The following is a 21,408-nucleotide window of genomic DNA, read 5'->3' as shown; positions in this document are numbered from 1 at the left end:
AGTCAACAGCACTTATATAGCTGCAACATAGGTGAGCTGAAGTCAGTTTCTTTTCACGACTTTCCACGTCAGAAGCAAGGAGCCATGAAGAACATGGACCACTGGTGTGAAAAATTAGCCCAGAAAGGGATCAGCCCTGTCCCTAGAAATCCGTTTGCAGAGGGGGGAAGATGGATGGATCAGCAAGGAATCTGGAGGCTAGACATAGAGCCTGATTTAAATTTTTTCGAGCGGATTACTTAGTCACAATGGTGACAATCATCCCATCTGGGGAAATATAAATCACAAAGGATATAATGGGATTAATATTCGCCAGATGGGTTACTTTGTCACAACGTTGATAGATATGCCAAGATCTAAATCAGGCCCAAAGTCTCTACCAGATAAGGCGTTACCGAAGGCAAGTAATTTGGTTATCTGATAGAGACTTCTAGCCACAGAAGCCTTGCCTTTGAAAAGATACCCAAGCACTGCCATCCCCGGTGGTAGATCTACGGATCAATTTCAAACAAGGAAGTGCGGCAGGATCCAACATTTAAAGGGACCATCCGTACGGACTGGACTGTCAGGTAGTAATGTTTTGTGAACTTGAACAAGAAGGTCACGTTGTTGCCTGACAGATGTACAGGACCGGAACTTCGCAAACTAATGCAGTGGTCGCAGCTTTAGCTCTGGGGGAATGAGCTGCAAACCTTCTGGAGGTAGCTTCTTGGATAATGCATTGCAGAATTTAATGCAGTGCACGTCCCATCTGGAGATGGTCTGCTTCTGCGCAGCTCGGCCTTTCTTCGCCCCAACATATCTCAAGAAAAGAGTTGGTCGTCCATCTAGAACTCTAGTGTGCTGCCAAGGTAGAACGGCGATGCTCTTTGGGTCCAGACGGTGGAGCGCTCTTCTTTAGAGGGATGTGGAGGAGCGTAAAAGGTAGGAAGTGTGATGGATTGGCCTGCGTGAAATGGGCTTCATCCTGGACTCCTCCCTCTCCATGACCAGGCAAGTCAACGCCGTCTCCTCGTCGTGCTTCAACAACCTGCGCATGCTTCGGAAGATCTTCTGGTGGATCCCCACGGAGACCAGGAAGACCGTCACCCAGGCCCTCGTCACCAGCCGACTGGACTACGGCAACGCACTCTACGCCGGAACCACCGCCAAGCTCCAGAAGAGACTCCAGCGGATCCAGAACGCCTCAGCCAGACTCATCCTCGACATCCCACGGAACAGCCACATCTCCGGACACCTGAGAGACCTGCACTGGCTCCCCGTCAACAAAAGAATCACCTTCCGGCTCCTCACCCACGCACACAAAGCCCTACACGACCAAGGCCCGAGCTACCTCAACAACCGAATCAACTTCTACGCTCCCAAACGCCACCTCCGATCTGCCAGCCACGCCCTCGCCGCTGTTCCACGCATCCGTAGAGCCACAACAGGAGGAAGGTCCTTCTCCTACCTGGCCGCCAAGACCTGGAACTCCCTCCCGGCCGACCTGCGCCTGACCCAAGACCACCTCTCCTTCAGGAAGAAGCTCAAGACCTGGCTGTTCGAGCAGTAACGGCACCCTCCTCCCCCTAAGCGCCTCGAGACCCTACGGGTAGGTAGTGCGCTTTATAAATGTCATTGATTGATTGATTGATTGAAATGTGGTAAATACTTTCAGTAGACACTAGGCCCTTGTTCGAAGCACCACGATACCAAAGGCCACTGGATTCAAGCTAGCCAGGCTGATGACGGCTAATTAGCCAGAAACCACTCCCAGGATGCTTATTTACGGTCCAGGGAAGACCTGGCTTGGCAGTTCAGGATGGAGTGTTCCCATGAGGCACAGGGTCCGACTGATTTGTATAGGGCCATGTTTGAACTGCAGTGGTGGAGTAAGCTAAAGAATGATGCTGGATTAAAACCAGATTAGTTGACTGGGGGTCAGTGCTTGCAATGTTCAACACTCCATCCATCATCCCCTATGGTTTTGCTTTGTTCGTCCTAAGTTGGCAGGGTATGCCCAGGCGTGGGTTCCTTGCTCCCTTTGCCACTGGATTCAAGCTAGCCTGGCTGATGACAGCGGATTAGCCAAAAAACGGTCCCAGGATGCTTGTTTCTGGTCCAGAGAAGACATGGTTTGGCAGTTCTGGCTGAATTGTTCCAATGAGGCAAAGGGTTAGACTGATTTGCATATGGCCATGTCTAAAATGGGGTGGTGGAGTGAGCTAAAGAATGATGATGGATTAAACCCAGATCAGTTGACTGGGGGTGAATACTTGCAATGTTCAACACTCCGTCCATCATCCCCTTTGGTTTTGCTTGGTTCGCCCTAAGTTGGAAGGGCATGCCCAGACGTGGGTCCCTTGCTCACTTTGCTACTGGATTCAATCTAGCCTGGCTGATGACGGCTGATTAGCCAGAAACCGGTCCCAGGATGCTTGTTTCCGGTCCAGGGAAGACATGGCTTGGCAGTTCGTGCTGGACTGTTCCCATGAGGCACAGGGTCAGACTGATTTGCATAGGGCCATTTCTGAACTGGGGTGGTGGAGTGAGCTAAAGAATGATGATAGATTTAACCCAGATCAGTTGACTGGGGGTGAGTGCTTGCAATGTTCAACACTTCGTCCATCATCCCCTTTGGTTTTGCCTTGTTCGAAGCATCAGTCTGTCAGGATAGGCCGATAAGTAAGGCAGCATAGATGACCAGGCCTGCAGCTCAATTAATCTAACGGCAAATGTAATAGCCACAAGGAAGGATGTTTTAATCGCCAGAAGCCTGAGGGGACAATTATGGTGAGGCTCAAATGGAGCACATATCAAGAAAGTCAATATCAGATTCAGGACCCACTGAGGCATGGTAAAGGGTGAAGCAGTCAACAGAGGAAGAAGTCCTTTTAGAAACTTATTGCAGGAAGCTGGCTTTTTTGCAGTATACGAAAATGAGGTACACTATGTATAAAGTCCAGAAAACCCTTATTGGTTCACAGGGCTTAAATTAATGATTCCAAATGTTCCCTTTTGTGGCAGTGTGGACGAGCAGGAGTCAATAAATGAGACACACACTCAAGAAGAAACTGGAAACCAATTTTAGAAAAATAAAAATAATTTTTATATTTACTTTAACATCAAGCCCTTCATAATTGGGTACATAGAGTACTTTTCAGTTTATCGTTTTTTGCAGGTAAGTAAAAATGTTCACTCAAATGCGTTTTCACGCAGCAATGCGTAACTATGGAGAAAGAAACATATACTGCATACAGGTATTTGCAAACAAATCTTTAGTCCTTTTCACTTGGTGGGGAATCGGATCTGACCTTTAGGGACTATGGAGACCTCCTCCTGAGTGCCTGCTGCATTGGTGGACCTGGTGGTCAACAGAAGAGTGAACCAAATGTTCTGGTAGGTGCCAGCAGGAAAGAGTGAAGTGGCTCCTCTGCTTCATGGGAGATGCTAATGGTTTGGCAAAGTGCGGGAGGCCCTCAGAGGGGGCACAATTGAAGGAGACGTTGGAATGTCGAGATTGTCGGGATAGGACCAGGCAGGCCAGCAGGGTTAGGAGTCAAAGTCCATCAGTAGTCGAGCAGTTCTTGCTTCTTTGGCTCCTCTTTGTCCTCTTCTTTCTTCAGTCAGTCGAATCGGAGGTCCTGGTGTCAGGGGGCCACCTAAATACTGAATGTAGGGGCATTAAAGGGAGTGTAGAGTAGTAGTCAATTGGCTACTTACCCTTGTGGTCACTACACCCTCTATATGACCTCTTCCTGCGGGGGAGTGGGCATAACCCAGTCCCAGAATTCCGAGCACCAAAATCAAAATGGAGAAACCCTTCTTTCGTTGAGCACATCAGTGTGACTGGCCCGGTACTGCACCACGCCTCCTTGAATAGTTAATTTCCCAACTGTCCTGGGGCCAAATGGGCCTCAAGGCAGGAGGTAGAATTTCCCAGGTCTGGGGGAAGCCGGGGTTACCTATCAAAGGCGACGGGGGCTTTGAAGTCCCTGCCCTTGGTATGCAGATTCACTAGCTATCCTGCAGGAGAACCCTTGAACACCTTCCTCCATGAGCAGGCATTCTTTCAGGCCTGAGAGAGCGCAGGCTCTCACCTGCAGGGAGTCAGAAACATGTCTGTGGTGGCAGACTGGATGATAGCTGTCAGCCAGCAAACTAAGAGGCTGGTAGGTTTTCAGGGGGCACCTCCAAGGTGTCCTAGGTGTCCTCAGTGTGCATGTTCTAATGAATCCACTACTTGCATCAGTATGATTTTATTTAGACCAGGTGTTTGAAACTAAACCTCATAGGTTTTAAAGAAGCCATCATGTAGCTGGGGAACTTGTAATGACCAGTGCTCAGTGCCTAACTTAAGATGGCTTCCCTGTTCACTTGTACTATCTCGCAATCGAAATAGGAGCAATGGGGAGTATCTGCTCATGCAGATAGGTCCTCACATGTAATATAAAGCACCCTGCCTTAGTGCTGTAAGGCCTGTTGTAAGGGTGACTTACATATATGGCATGCAGGGTTTGTGGCCACATAACACAGGGTGTGTGCCATTTTGTGTTTTAACATTTGTATGCACCATTTCACACAGCCTGCAATGGCAGTCTGCCTATGTTTGGTGGTGGGTCCCTTACATGCTCAATACATTACATGCTACATCCCTTAGGGGCCCTCTTTACTACCCATGCCCTAGGAACCAGGGATACCATTTACTACGGACTTAAAGGGGTGCTAAAAGCCTTGCCAATTGGTGAACAACTGAGCAATTACCATGCTTTTGGGATAGAACACTGGCACTGGGGACTTGGTTAGCAGGAACCCAGTGCACTTCAACCAAAATTGCATCAAATACCAGATAAAAAGTGGGGGTGACCATGTCAAAAAGGAGCACATTCCTACACCTATGTACAATAGGGGACTGGCCAGGCAGCCGCAAAAAAAGCAGAAAGAGCAGACAGATATCTCTTAAGAGTGTCCAGGGCACAGCCCTGTTGGGTAAGGGAAAGAATGAAGAGTAAAACTTCAAAAAGGAGGGGAAGAAAGGGAATCAATATCTTTTTCTGCACGCCATGCCACAAATGTTTTCCGATGCCAGGCATATACTGTCTTGCTGGAAGGACGCCTGGCTGCCAACATGTAGTTACAGACTTCAGGAGGAAGGTCAAAGGCTGTCAAATGGCACTGCTCAACCTCCAAGCAATAAGGCAAAGGCTGGACAGGTTCAGGTGGAGAACCATCCCCTACTGCTATGACAGAATATCCTCTGGAAGGAGCAGTCTGATCGGAGTATCAATGGCCAAGCTCAGAGGCTTGGGATACCAGTCTCTCCGAGCACAATCTGGAGCAACAAGGATGTCTTGGGTTGGTTCTTCTGGATATTCTTCAGAACTCTGGGCAGGAATGGTATAGAAGGAACTCTGGGCAGGAGTGGTACTGGAGGAACTCCGGGCAGGAGTGGTATGGGCGTAAAGTCATATAGGAAGCCTGTGCTCCACACCAGATGAAAGCATCTCTGAGTGACGGCCTGCCTTGGAAATTCCAACGTGCAAAACTGCTGACATTGCGCTTTCGACAAAGGCGAGCAGATCTAACCAAGGCTCTCCCCACTGTTGAAAAAGGTCTTTTGCCACCTCTGGTTGGAGTAGCCCTTCGTGATCGACAATTGAGTTTGTCCGCAATGGCATGCTGAAAGCCTGCCAGGTATTAAACCACCAGGGATATGCCCTACTGTTCCAGCCATGTCCAGAGGCGTGGGGCCTCTTGACAAAGGGGCAACGACCCAGCCCTGTTTGTTGCAGGCTTTCAGTGGCAGTTGGATTGCATCGAGCTCCTGCAGTTTTTTTTTTTACTACCATTCTATACCCCAATTGTACCATTATTTATTTATTTGAGTGATCAACCCCCTCTCTTGGCATACATAACCTTGCAAATACATATTTTTTGCATCTTTGAAATCCACTGGGCAACTTGTGGGAACCAAATGACATTTCCATTTGGCTAAAACGAATGATCTAGCCACTAATGTTAAAATAAAAAACCTCTGGTGCTGCTCTATCGTCATTCCCTGGGGGATACCAAAATGCCAAACAGTGCCCCATAAGCATCAGGGGCAATAGTGCATTCCAGTCTTTGGCTTATACCCTGCTCCAGCAGGTTTATGTAGAGTCCGGATTCCGCTGGAGACTAGAGTCCTCTGATCTCCCCCCCTCACAGATGGCCACCCCATCCCAGGAGTGATGCATCTGTCACTACTGTAGATCTGGTTGGGGAAGGGAGCGGGGTTTGCCTCTGACACAATTGCAGTTCTTGAGCCACCTCTGCAGATCTTTTGCAGTTCCCTCAGAGATCTGGACCATGTCACAAAGCGTCCCCTGATGCTGTACCCATTGAAACTTCAGGTCCCGCTGCAGAGCCTGCATATGCAATCGGGCATGAATTACCAGCAAGATGCAGAAGGTCATGAGTCCCAAAAGCCTTGGGGTCTACCCCGCCGAAATCAAAGCTCGAGGCTGAAACATCGGTATCATAGCATGAATATCCTGGACTCGCCGCTTGGAAGGATAATCCCGAAACTCCAATGAAAGGGAACATCTGAGAGGGAGTCAGGTGTGACTTTGGCATGTTGATAGTGAACTCCAGCGAGTACAAGAGGTTTGCTGTAGTCAGGAGGTGGGAGACAATAGCTGGGCCAGTCAGCCTTCAACAGCCAGTCGTCGATAATACCTTTGAATTTCTACAGGCGTCAGACTGGATCCAGTAGATTTTTCGTCCGCACCGGAAGTGATGTCCACATCACCTATATTGGTGCCACCTTGGCTCACTGACATCCGTTACTTTTCACAACTTTCCATGCCAGAGGCGTGCAGTTATGAAGTGCACTGACACGGTTGTGTTCAAACTAGGGCCCTGAAAGAGATCAGTCATGACCCTATAAATCTGACCACAGTACGGGAAGGATGGGTCAGTTAGTAAGGAATCTGCGGCTTGATATTGTCTCTACTAGATAAGGAGTTACCAAAGGTAAGAAACTTTTTCATCTAATAGAGACATCTAGTTGCAAATTCTTCACCTTTAAATAGATGCACAAGCAATACCATCCCCGGAGGTGGGTCTAAGAAGTCCTGCAGGACTGAAGGGGAAAAATGCCTGTCCCTGCAGACCCGATTGTCTAGGCAGTAATGTTTGATAAACATGTGCCGGGACGCCCACATTGCTGCCTGACAGATGTCCAGAACTAAAACTCCAACTGCTTACGAAGCGGTAGAAAGATGCACTAGTGTGAACCACCAGTTTGTCAGGAAAAACTGATAGGAAGGGAGGCTTGGATGATAAAGCCTGCAGCTCACTCACCCTCCTGGATGATGTAATCACCACAAGAAAGTCTGTTTTGATGGTGAGCAGCCTGAGGGGACAATTGCGTGAAGGCTCGAAGGGAGCACACATCAGAAATGTGAGAACCAAAATAAGGTCCGATTGAGGCATATTGAAAGGGGAAGGTGGGAACATGTGTACAAGACCTTTTAGAAGCTAACATTAATGGGAGATTTAAATAAGGAGGGTTGTTCAAAAAGTCACAAGAAGGCAGACAGGGCAGAAACGTACGAGTTACTTACCTTTGGTAACAATGTATCTGGTACAGACGATTCTAGACGCAGATTCCTTCATGTAGAATTATCCCCAGGCGTGAGACTGGATCCGGAAACTTTTTGCCACAGCATCCCTGCGCGCCGGGGACGGGGCAACACCAAGCAACTCTGCCCAGGTGTCGTCCGCGTACATGACTTCAGCGAGGTCACTTAAGCCCTACCCCGGCGCACCTACGTCAGTTTTCTTTGGAGAATTTTCCCACGCATGTGTACTATAGGCATATGCGTGGTAAAGTTATGTGATGTAATAGCAACGTGTTGAAACACTTGAGTTGTAACAACCGCATTGTAATTGCATGTGATGTAATAGCATGCGATGTATCGTCATATATTCAAACCAGAAACCACCCTAATTGTCCCTGAGTCTGAGGAACAGGATATGATCTCTAACAATGGAATACCAGTGGATTTCACATCTGATCGCCCATCTTGTAGGCCCCACCCCTTCCATTTATTATTATGGAAGTCACTGCACCTTAATGTAGAGAGGATGTAGCCCTAATTAACTGACTGGGAGACTTCACCTTGTAAAAGTGTTTAAAGTAAAATCTCCAACGAACCAAAACAAATGCCTTTTCGGCATCAGTGGAGACTTAGACTGTGTTAAAAAGGCTTTAAGCTCCTCAACAAAGATTTGGTACCACTCTGAAGGAAATCCATCTTCTACCGCCCGCTGCATTACCTTTGGGGAAGTTTTTGATGACTAGAGCTATTTCCTCTAGCTGAAAAGGCAAATCTACCTGGAAGCTCTATGATAGGCGAATTTGTCTTAGGGTCTAAACTTTCAGTTTATGGTGTTAAAGATGGATCATGTATTAATGCGCATTGCCAAAGTTTACCGCTATATTCCCCAACTTTAGAAAAGAGTTGTCCTTCAGTCTGGGCATTTACTAACTTTGTTTCTGAAGGTTTAAATAACTAGGTTGTGCAATGTAGTGCGTCTGTTGGTTGTGCTGTAACGTGTCTCTTTGGCCATAACCCAATTATTTACAAATCCGAAGGGAAACCTTTTCCTGTTCCGAGCCTTAAGCTGTGAAAATTTAACAAATGTGAATAGGATATCGGAGCAGAACCGGTTGCAAAACTATTTTTTGGGCTCTGGCAAGATAAAAGCACATTGACATTGATATGTTGGCTGTTTACTGTAATCCACCAGTTACTAGAGTGATTACCGCATATTTTTTAAGTTTCTGTAGATTGTCACAATTTGTGGAAAAATGAATGAACAAGAAAATAAACTGCATGCAACAGAAATTAAAAAGCAGATATTAACCTAGGAGGATTGAGTTCTGTTTAGTATAAAAGAGCTGTCACTCATGAGAGACGGATGGCCTCAAGAGAAAGCTTCTATTTGAAGAGATGAGCAGAGGGACTTTAACTCAATAACATCTCTTGTGTGCCTTCTCCTTATCCCTCACCCCACCACCCATTCACAATCAGTATAATTCAAAGTCTTGGTCAGGTTCAGCACTGTGGAGGGGATGAGTGTGGTGTGGTCCACATCATTCCTGTGGCAACATTCAGTTCTACAGCTTAGTGATACCTACAAGTCTGACACTTGCCCATAGCTTACGTAGCTGGCATTATCGTCTCCACTCACTTTCTTATACCCTTCACATTTCCACTCCTTAGTTATTTGCTTCCTGCTTCAAAATCCCTGATACACCATCCCTTTTCCCTTTTTTCCCCCCAATTCAAGCTCCAACAATTAGGACACCATGTCTCACAAAGGCTCTGGCATGGTGTATGTCTACATCACCCACACAGAAATGGGAGGGGGCCTGCGGGTTGTAAATGTTCTCAAACGCCCATTCCCAAAACACACTTTGCAGATTTCACTGGATGATTAACTGTTGAGAAAACTCTCTTATGAATTCTTTTTACTATTTATTCCTTTCTGGGTTGCCTTACATTCTACTGTTGATATTTTGTTACAAGTGTTTTTGTTATAAATCTTACACCAAGTGAAGCTCTTGTGAAAAATGATAAAGACTAAAAAGAGAAAGATTGTGAAACAGCCAGAATAAAAGATTAAAACATTTTTGCAGTGTAAGTCTACACTGAAAAGCAAAAGAGTGGCTAATACAAAGGAAAAGATAGGGCTCAGCAATGCATATCAATGCTATAGTCAAAAAGTCATACAGTATGTTCAAAGGGTTTAAGTAAAAATACTTACCAACTCCTCTATGAAAGATTGCTAATGTTCCATCTGCTAGAGCAACTAATACTATTCCTTTCACATGACTGCAAAACAACAAAAAAAAGGAAAAGAAATTATAAAGAAAAATTAGAATACTTTGGGAGTTATGTAGACTTTAGAGGATGTCCTGTTCACTGTATTTAAAGCGTATACCAAATGTGCACTCAAAGAACAAGTTACTTACCTTCGGTAACAATATATCTGTAAGAAACAGTAGTTAGTATTAGATTCCTTACCTTAGAATATCCCCAGGCGTCAGACTGGATCAGAAAATGTTTGCGTAGCAGTACCCTTGCAAGTCGGTAGGCGTCGTCTGTGGCTCAGCGTTCGTCATTGGCGCCGTGATGACGTCGTCGGAGTACTTAGACGCGGCCTCCGCGTGCTGACGTCAGTTCTTAGACACAGCTTTTCCGCGCCAAAAACGCAGAGCCATGTCAAAAACCAACACTGGTGCCATTGAAACCAGGGCCCTGAAAGGGGATGACCTTAACCCTAGATATCGGTTCGCAGAACGGGGAGGATGGGTGGGGCGCTAAGGAATCGTTGGATTTTCTTACCCGCTCTGGTCGCGGTAGGGGGGGTTCTCTGGTTTGAGGCTGCAGGCATCGTCTGGAGGCTTCAGGCAGGTCAGGGGTCGCTGGATCTCGGGTCAGGATTGTCAGGGGGACCTCCTTGTGGTGTTTGTTCACTCAAACATGGGACGGGCTTGGCGGGTGCAGACTGTGCTGGAATCGTGGTTTCTGGCTGGCACCAGAAGCTGCAGTTTAAACACATCCGGTGTTCACGGGAGAAACAGCTTAGAAAGTGAATACAGGCAGGTCATCAGGGGTTTTTGAGGTTGTTGACCGCTGGACACGCTGGGGTTTTGCAGGAGCAGGGTCAAGGGGAGACAGGCCTGTAGGGCTGGGGTCAAGTCAGTGGGCGTCGTCCTCTTGTTAGCTCTGCACGGCTTCTCGTCCTTCTTTTCTTGTGGTTGCTGGATCTGAGGAAGGAAGGTTCAGGGTGCCCCTAAATACTAAATTTAGGGGCGTTACAGATAGGTAAAGGCCAGGGACCAATGGGTCCCTTCCCTGGGGTGGGTACACCCCCTATTCTGCCACTCTCAAGTGGGAGGGGGGAAGGAGTCTGTCCCTGGTTGTCTGGGTCCCCCCATCCGCAAGATGGTGGGGACTAGAGGTTGTGCTTCACCTCGCCTCCCCCACCTTAGGGGTGGAGTTGGCAGAGGTGGGCACACCTCTCTTCCTCACTTTGTTTGTCCCGCCGGGTCTCCCGCCCAAAGTGGGGGGTAGAACCAGTGGGGACCAGTTGCTGAGTACAGCAAGTGGTCTGGAGAGGCTCACAAAGGCAGTATGCCTTTGAAGCTTCTCCTTCGTGAACCCTGCCAATCCTGGGGGAGGAGGCTTGGCACCTCGTCCCAGGAGGTGCACTGTTTCAGGCCCCCGAGAGCAGCAAGCTCTCGACCCAGGGGTCCAGATGTCACATGTCTGGTGGTGGCAGCCTAGACAGCCACTCAGTTAGATCACTGGGAGTTAGTCGAGTGTCAGGGGTCATCTCTAAGATACACACAGTTGTGCATTTTACATTAAATCACACACTGGGTACTGTAGGGGTACAGGGCTCATGCATCTGTACCCTCAACACTGTCATAGGGCACCCAGCTAGAGGGGTGACTGATGTATGCCAGGGCAGTATTTTGTGGTTACAGAAAAAGGGCAAACCCGGAATCACTGGGACCTGGGTACGAGGCGGTATCTATTAAAGTGGTCCCAGTGTATTACTGGCTTTCACATGGAGGGGAACGAAATAGGAATTGTTTTGTTTGAAAAAAGCACATAAATCATTAGACAATGTGGGAAAGGAAACAATAATGTTCAACCAATGTTATTTAATCACATTGGGAATGCATTTTCATGAACAGTTTTTAGAAAAACCTAACAAGGTATCACATTGAAATGTATGGTGCCCAGGGGGTGGAAAAGGAGAGGTGAAAGAAAGTTGTTAGGTAGTAAGTGATGGGAGAGAAAGTTTTGTGATGGTGACAAACATATCACATACAGTTTTGGTATATATTGGTCATATACCAAATGGTCAAAGTCCACAAAATATATACATATTTGCCATATAACATATGAAATCACAGTTTATTTATCACTGTCGATTCGGTATTGGCAGATACTGTAAAGTCGACGTTTCGACCTCTATTTTCGTAGGTATCTAGAACCTTACTACTGGGGTCTTCCTCAGGACTGGTGTGAAGTGAAAGGGGCTAGGAACACCTAAAAAGGAAGCGAGGGACGGTGTGTGAGTACCTGACATGTAGCTAAAAGGGGAACACAAATTCCAGCAGTTTGCGCAAAGTTAAATAACATTACCAAGAGTGTAGCAGCGGAGGGAAAAGGAATTCTCACAGGTCAATTGTTGAGACCGAGGGCTCCGTGGCTCTCCAGTAAATGTAGAGTTGGTAAGAGTGAGGCGTCACCTGGATAATAAAGGTAACAATCAGCCTAAATGAAGTAGGCATTGGATTCATTCCAAAATTGTGAAAATGCTGCACACATACTGCATGGGTGTGAGCAGCACACAGTGTTCCAATCTGTCATGAGGATTACTTCAAAAAAGGAACTAATCCCAGAAGTTAACGGTGAAACCATCTTGGCCTGACTCAATCAAAGGCAATGATGCGGAATCAATCTGGGGAGGGTAAAGGAAAAGTAATCAGCTAAGAGAGAACTGAACCGAGTGTCTAAACATGCCGTATGCAAATTGTGCTAGTGCATCATGCAGGAGTTAGGTTAAAACAGCTGGACGCGAGTCGGATAACCGCCAGACTTGCCGCCGGTCTCAGTCACGCACCCGGGCACTCGTTGTGCCGTGACAACCTGCCATTAAAAACAATTGTGCCTAAATTGAGTCACGGATGATCATATTTGGTGAGGAGAAATGACCGAAAGAAGCCACTAATATTGTTTTTACCAGCAGCTATACTTGAGCCCAAATGGATTGCCCTTCGGGTGGTGCTCGAGATTAAATGAAGGAATACAATCAGTGCATGTCAAAAGTATTAAATAATAAACTAGTAGGTTGGTGTGTGGCTAATTCCGTTTGCGACAAAAGGAAGGTTATTAATAGCGTTCTCATGTATAGTTTGGGAAAACGGCTTGTCGCAGAATGGCGGGGATATGTGCCTGTCGCAGTAAATACTAGACGGAAAACTGGCTGTTGCTATTACGACTGTTAATGCCAGCACGTTTACTAACACCCAACTGGGATGCACTATCCGTTAAATAGTGCTGGTGGGTAATACAGTTCTTTAAAAGGGGTCAGTGTATGTTAAAATATTTAAATATAAAGCTGTTAATGGGAGTATAACTATTGTCGTTTTAGAGAAATCGAGAACACCCAAACGGGGGATATTAACGGTGTTCTGAAATCGGGTTTGGGGTGCCGTTGTATCGCGTAGTGGCGTGAAAACATTCGAAAAACAAAAGAATATTCATGCATCTTACCCATGCAGCCTAGTTACAGCGTCTGGGGGAACAGCCGGTATACAGCGTACTGTAAGCTGATATAGGGCGATCACCAAGCTGTAAGTGTGCACGTTGTTATCCAAGCGTGACGTGTCAGACAATGATAGAAATGGAAAAAATACACTTGGTGGGCAGACTGGGATTCTATCGTATCCTGGATATGCGCGAGTAAAGACTAGTGTGTCTAACATGATTATTGTTGCGTGTACGGAAACGAAGATTGCATGAAAGACAGAATTTTAATAAAGTAAATGATCGCCAAGTCTGGGGCGAAGGCTGCCCCCATCGCCACACCCTTCGTCTATGGACCGTGCTGCCTCACATGCCCAATGCAATTAACTGTTCACCTCAGATCAACCAAGTGTATTATCTGCTTGTTAATACTCACAAATAGGATCAAGATCTAATAGCATCCCGCCATGTTCATAATGTTGATTTGTGCTTGACATACATAACAACTTCGGGAGACATGATTAACTGTTGGATTTATGCATATGTAGTGTCCATATTGCACTTTTGCTAATCGTACAGCAATATATGTGTCTTTTCCTGAAAATTGCTCATGACTTAGTGACAACATTGCATTTCTGCTAACCGTACTGCATTACGTGTTTTTTCCTGAAAATTATCCATTACCCAGTGACCAACAGTTACTTTATTAAAATGTTATCTTTCATGCAATCTTTGTTTCCATACATGTGTCAGGTCAAGGTGGTTTCACAGTTAACTTCTGGGATGAGTTCCTTTTTTTAAGTAATCCTCATGACAGATTGGAACACTGCGTGCTGCTCAGACCCATGCAGTAATTGTGCAGCATTTTCACCATTTTGGAATGAATCCAATGCCTACTTCATTTAGGCTGATTGTTACCTTTATTATCAAGTTGACGCCTCACTCTTACCAACTCTACATTTACTGGAGAGCCACAGAGCCCCCGGTCTCAACAATTGACCTGTGAGAATTGCCTTTCCCCTCCGCTGCTACACATTCACAGCCCCTTTCACTTCACACCAGTCCTGAGGAAGACCCCGGTAGTAAGGTTCTAGATACCTACGAAATTAGGGGTCGAAATATCGACTTTACAGCATCTGCCAATACCGAATCGACAGTGATAAATAAACTGTGATTTCATATATGTATATATTTTGTGGATTTTGACCATTTGGTATATGACCAATATATACCAAAACTGTATGTGGTATGTTTGTCACCATCACAATACTTTCTCTCCCATCACTTACTACCTAACAACTTTCTTTCATCCCTCCTTTTCCACCCCCTGGGCACCATACATTTCAATGTGATACCTTGTTAGGTTTTTCTAAAAACTGTTCATGAAAATGCATTCCCAATGTGATTAAATAACATTGGTTGAACATTATTGTTTCCTTTCCCACATTGTCTAATGATTTATGTGCTTTTTTCAAACAAAACAATTCCTTTTTCGTTACACTCCATGTGAAAGCCAGTAATACACTGGGACCACTTTAATAGATACAGAGCGGTGTTTTGTGGGCATGGCACACAGGGATGTGTGCCATGTCGACTTAGGGGACTTCTCTGGTCACAGTGCCCTGGGTACCTATGGCACCATTTACCAGGGGCTGACATGTGGCCAGAGATGCCAATTGAGTTTAGGCTTCAATGCAGGTTTAGGGAAGGAACACAGGCCCTGGGTTCCTGATTGGCAGGAGCCCAGGCACACTCAGTCAAAGAACGCACACTAGCCCCAGATTCTACTGGGGAAGGGAACTAGAGGCACACCAGGGCCATAGGAACCGGCCAGTCTTCAACACAAAATGTTATACACAAATGGGGCTGCTCCTATTAGAATGACCAAAAAAGTGCTCAGAAGTGTTATGTGAATGTGAGTGATGCCAGGTGATACCACGGATAGCGCACCTTGACGAAGGTTTGACTACAGGGGCTTTCCTTTACTCCCCCTCCCATGAGGCATATAGGGTAAAGACTGTGGGGTACTAAAGACCCCTAGACAGCAGAGTGTGACAAAGGTCACCCACCGCAGGTTTTTTCTAACCACAGTGTTGGTAAGAGTGAAGCCCTTCATATGTTATATTATCTAGGTCCTGAGGAATGCCATGTACCACTGTTGACACAAGGCAGAAACATGTCAACTCAATTCTACACGGCGAGGGATTAATACATTTCCCCATTTCCCCGTTCACTTGTTTTTATACAGCATACAGCCACCTAGTTCCTTAATAATTAAATGCGGTAACTGTAATGGCTTTTAATTTCTCTAACTCTCTTTGGGCCCCCACTTAGTTAGAAGTGCATCCCTGTTGTCAGGTGTATGCCCGCCCTCTATCAAACCAAGTGCTTAGAGGGCGAGGACTGGCCAATGATGAAGCATGACACCAGGTGGTGTGTGAGGCCAGTCCTAAACTTTTTGTGAGATGTCCACACTCACACACAAATAACACTCATGAGCACTTTTTAAGTCATTCTAATAGGAGCAGCCCCATTTGTGTATAACACACTCGGTCAAAGCACATCAGCAATTCAGCAAAAAGTGGGGGCATACCATGGAAGAAAGAGGGCACATTTTCACAGTGAGGGGTCCCTTAGGGTGGCACAATTTGTGCTGGAGCCCTTAGAGACCCTCTGTAACCTCAAGGTACTTGGTACTAGGTGTACCTTTTACAAGGGGCTTAAATGGTAGCTGAAGGAGTCACAATTGTGGAAACAAAAGTTACAGTTTAGGGAAGGAGATCTGGCACAGCGGACCTGGTTGGCAAGGGCCCTCTGCACTTCCGGTCAAAACTACATGATTGTCCAGACCATAAGTGGGGGCTAACCATGTCCTAAAGAGTCCAGTTTCTACACCAGGTAATGGCAAAACAAACACATTTTAAAGATAATGGTGGGCAAATGGCCTACACTTTTTTCACTAGCAAACTTGGTGTAAATGATTTAACCTTTTCCTCTCTGCCAGATTTGGACCTCAGCTACAGAAGAGCTGAGCGTGATGTAGATCACGGGCCGAGCCTGCGATCAATAAGGAAAGACCAGTGCTGGGGACAGGTGCCCAAAGGGATAGAGATGACTCAACAAAACCTTAGATAATAGATGTAATTAAAAAAACGCATCATGTCATGAAGGACGATCTCTGCACACAAATATAAGCTAGGCTGCTATGAAATGTTTAAGATAAAAAAGTACTTCCAAAATATATATTTTAGTAATACCCAACTATATGTAGTGCAATTTTTTTTCATAACTGTCATTTAAAAGCACACTATTCACAGCTCAGCAGTTAACTCACTTGCAACACCACTTAAAAAGAATGAGTCTGTGTCATCAGGAATCTTCAAGTGATTCCATCAATTAAAGCTGATATAAGCTTCCAAGCACCCTTTACAATTACAGATTGACCAGTTGCGCACATTCATATTTCTTTCAGGCAAGCAGGCACCCTGGCAACACGGCTTGTTTAGATATCTGCCCCTTCCTCCGATTCACAGCACATAATACTCCCTGCCTTATACTTCAGCTGAAGCATTTTAGCTGTTGCAATTACCCGTCCTGGGACGATTATCTTTTCAGAGAAAGTAGGGGATCTGTTTTTCTTAGTTTGAAAAACTGTAAGGACACATCGTCCCCCCCAGAAACCGCCCACTACTGCCACTGAGTGAAGCATATGAGGTACTGTCTGCAGTAACCCAAGGCCCTGTCCTGGCATGGTCTGTAATAATCACAGTTTACTAATTTGTAATAAGCCCAGTCCCCATCCCCTGTTTAGAAATTACTATCACACCTACCTCTTAAGAAGTTCTACTTCCTCATAAAGAGATGACAGCGAACGCAAAACGTCTAACAGAATCTTTAAAAGTATCTTAATGTCATCATCAAATCAAAATATGCAGTTCTTGTGAAGTGCAAGAAAATACAAAATCTCTTTCATTTGATGACTCTGACAACAGCAACACAAACCCATTTATTAGGTCTCGCCTGTGGAAAGCTGCGCGCATGCGCTGCTCTCGGCATCCAAAAGCTTTTTGGAATCAATACAGATTTCGGAGGTGGAGTTGAAGCCCTGCCCATCTTTTTAATTGGCTGGCGTCAGCTTTCATACAAAACGCTGGCTTTTGATTGTAAAGGAGGCTTCTTAGTCCCTCCTTGTTGCCACCTTGTCTCCTCCTGGCCACACCCACCGGGATTTGATCTTTTACCGGCGGCGTGACACTCTCCCCTTCATTACTTCATATGCACTTTTTTTTTTTGCTTTCGGCTTTGGCAAAGTCAGTCGCATGTTTACTTTCGCATCGCGCTTTCACTTAAAGTGAAAACAACAAGTGGTCCTGAGCATACGAAAGTAGGGAAAACAATTGATATATATAGATCACAATGGGGCTCTATATAGTTCAAGGTTCCTTGACCAGCCGGCCAAGGAATATTTATTGGTTCAATAAATTTGTGATCTCAAAGATACAACAAATAACCCGAGAATTACGGGTTAAATTGGGGCACAGTCCTGTGCCTTGCAAGGAGGAGAAAGGTGAGAAAGTAAAGGTAAGTGAAGAAAATTTATCAGGCAAACAGTGTGAGCTTGCAGGTCACTGGTATAAGTTATACATTTAACAGTGTATCCCCGAGCTGGGGATCGAAACGTCGACCATAGAGTAGTTCATACATGTACTTCCCTGATACTATTGGTTGTATGAATGACTCCAGGATACACTGTTAAATGTATAACTTATACCAGTGACCTGCAAGCTGTGGGACTGTGCCCCAATTTAACCCGTAATTCTCGGGTTATTTGTTGTATCTTTGAGATCACAAATTTATTGAACCAATAAATATTTCTTGGCCGGCTGGTCAAGGAACCTTGAACTATATAGAGCCCCATTGTGATCTATATATATCAATTGTTTTCCCTACTTTCGTATGCTCAGGACCACTTGTTGTTTTGATGAATACTTGCTACCCATGGTCCCGAGCGATCTAATGGGTTCCCCTTGTCCCTTCTCAATTCACTTAAAGTGAAAGCGGCATGCGAAATTAAACACGCGGCTGCCTTTGCTGTATTGCGCTTGTTTTTCAAGTTATCCCAACCCACCATTTGCAGACCAGGGCACCGTGGCATGAAGTCATTTTCCCAGAATCACAAAGCACTTAGGCGGAAAGATGGGATCAGAGCTTGGTTCTCTCGGTTGTATAGTCAGCACTTTCAGTACTGGCCCGCATCCTCCCTGGTGTTCACAGCTGCCCTTGCCTGCAGAACTATCTTCATGCTGCATTCTGCAGGCTGAGATATGGGTATCTGCTGATGGAAGGATAAAGTCAGCTCCGCTAACTACCGCACTAATATTGACTGGAAAACCAGCAGCCCGCGCGGCACAACGCAGGTGCTCCTGCCACGGCTGGGCGGCCAGTCCTCCCTCACTCCAATGGTCACTTTTTCTCTCACTTTCATTCTACTTCGGAAACGTCTCTTCATTCCTTCATCTCTCGGTTACTTTATCTTTTCCACCCTCTGCCCCCTTTTATTCAACTCTTTCTGTGATGCTCCGTACCGGCTTTCTTTAGCACTGTATTCCTGCATCAGATAACACCGCCATCTCTCTACCCAGCATCTCACGGCACAATAGAGGGAGGCAGGAAGGAGATATTTAACAGCAGAGTGGATCCATGTAAATGAAGACCTGGGCTAATCAGACTCTGATAGCCCAAGATTACCTTAAATGATACGTTAAACGCTTCAGCGTTCACTGGCATTGAAAAGCTATAACCGATGCTCTGGAGGAAGTGTGGGGTGTTGCTGTGTTTTTCTACAGTCTTCAGTAAAGTGAACTGACAGTTCCCTGGTTGAATTCATGTTTGTAGATCAATATTGGCTTGTCCACATCCATGTTTAGTAGTAAATGTAAAATTATTTTGGATTAAATGTCTTTTGTGCATTTTCTGGAGACGCCCTGCTTCAGGGGTGTTTCATCCGGATGGGATTAGGGTCTATAGGTTTCGAAGTAAAGAAATCAGACCAGGAGGTGGGTTGCAGCGGCAGTGCTGCTTCAGATTGTGGAGAGGAGGAAGTGTTGTGTCCAAGATCACTCAGTTTAGCGAAGCAGAAAAACAACAATTTGATATCGTTCTCAGCCCACAACTCAGCCATTGGACCACGTCTCCTGTGCCCAAGATAGGTCTAAAACGGAGGGGATTTTTGGTGATGTGCCAAGGAAAGATGATTTTTGGGCACTCACACCTGTGGGTACTTTCTGAGAGAAGACTTGTGATATTTGATGCTCATGATCTCAATTATTCTTGTTATGTTTTCTAACCACTGCTGATAGATAGTCATAGCACTGTCGTGTGTATTACACCTGTCCAGTCTCAGCGCCGGCTCAGCATTCTGTGATTTTGGGCAAGCAACTTCATCTTCCCGTGCCTACAAAAAATTAATGTTTCCTTGTTTAAAGCTTAAATACAAGAAAACATAAACCATATAAACTGATCTCACTGACAGACTTCTTTGTGCATGCACCCTTCTTTCTTTTAGCATTTATGTGCATGTGCATTTCAAAGACTTTCGTAAATAAGGGTAGGCTGATGACAACTGTTACTTTTATCGCCAATTAAATGCACATTTCAAACTAAAAGGAACTGCTGACACTGCCACAGACTCCTTGGCACGTGCACCCGTCTTTCTTTAGTAACTACGTGTGCGCATTTGAAAGAGCTTCCAAGATAATAGCAGCTTGATGGAAACTGTTACCCACACTTATACTGATGTTAACTACAAAGTAAAACCTCATTCTTACCATAAACGGCGCAGGGCTTTCATTTTAGCACCCGGCTGTGTGTCACTTCGAGAGTAGTTACTATTTTAACCACTGTTAGAAGTTAGGGAGTTTGAAATCTATGTTTGGATTAACCAGGATTCACGTAACTGCCAAGTAGGTTGTGACATGTTCATGCAGTGTTTCACTCAACCATGCGTTGTATTTCGGTACTAGTACTTTTACTTTTGCCCACCACAAGATTGAGCAATCCTACCAATATTAGCGCTGTTAGGATGAAAACCATGAATTACTGCACTTTTATAGCAAATTTGCAGCGAATGGACCCCATGACCTGTGCTTCCATTGTAAAACTGGACAGCAATTGGTACGCTGTGGGCTACTCATGACCCGGTCCCACTGCACCTGCTGCAGTACAATAGCTACACCCTGGCTAACTGATGACGTCATGTATGCCTTGGCATGGAACAAGCACAGGTAGATTCTGGTATGTTGTCTATGATGTCAGCTAGCAAGCCTCAGCTGTCTGGATGAACTGTTTGTCCCCATTTGAAATGAGCGCAAAATTGTTTCTGTGGGAGCCATTTATTTTCCGGCTATATGCGCTTTTGTCATGCCGCAGTGCCAAAACATACAGCGCCCTAGGGTGGAAAAGGCAGTGCTGCGCCCCTTAACAATCTGTCACCTAAGAGGCAAAAAGGGCAGAGAAGTCAACTTTAAAACTGGAGACCCGGGTTCTAATCTCCGAGTCAGCCCAGCAATCTGTGATTCTGGGCAAATTACATCATCTCCCCGTGCCTACTACAAACAAATGTGTCCTCGTGTACAGCTTCAATACAAAAAAACAGCATAATTTACAACAAGTATTGAAAATGCAATAGGTCTCGACTTTGATTAAGTTAAAGCCATTTCCTTTGCTAATGTTACGATATAGCAAAGCAAATGGCTTTAACTTAATGAAAGGCGAGACCTATTGCATTTTTAATGCTTGTTTCTCTGTAAGCTCTTGAACAAGGCCATCGAGAATAGGGTTCAGGTGCTACATTACGTTAATTTCTACGTGTGCGCCTGACTGAGGCGACTGCATCACAGCAGTAGACCAGCATCACTCCATTAATTAACACTCAGCCAGTCCATCTCAGTGGATGGCAAGCAGTGGCTTTGGACTATCATTGTCAGTGAGGAGGTTAGTCCTCACGACCGCGACGGGGAGCTCAAGGCCCAAGGCCTTGGCAGCCCTCATCAACACCACACTATAGGTTGCCCCCTCCTCCGAAGCCACAGTAGGAGGGGAGACAAAACCA

General features: G+C 45.7%; 1 protein-coding gene across 4 annotated transcripts in view; it reads right to left on the bottom strand.

Moving 5' to 3' along the window:
* SPAG9 (sperm associated antigen 9) overlaps positions 1 to 21,408 on the bottom strand; it is a 1,654,314-nt gene that overhangs the window by 264,441 nt on the left and 1,368,465 nt on the right. For all 4 annotated transcript variants that reach the window (XM_086930851.1, XM_086930853.1, XM_086930852.1 and 1 more), the window contains one exon: positions 9,796 to 9,863. In XM_086930851.1, the coding sequence (XP_086786977.1) occupies positions 9,796 to 9,863 (68 nt within the window). The remainder of the gene's footprint in view (positions 1 to 9,795; positions 9,864 to 21,408) is intronic.

This window comes from Lissotriton vulgaris, chromosome 7 (genome assembly GCF_964263255.1).
Source record: "Lissotriton vulgaris chromosome 7, aLisVul1.2, whole genome shotgun sequence".
Taxonomy (NCBI): Eukaryota; Metazoa; Chordata; class Amphibia; order Caudata; family Salamandridae; genus Lissotriton; species Lissotriton vulgaris.
Note: the sequence above shows the minus strand (reverse complement) of the source record. Positions and strands in the feature narration are given on the sequence as shown.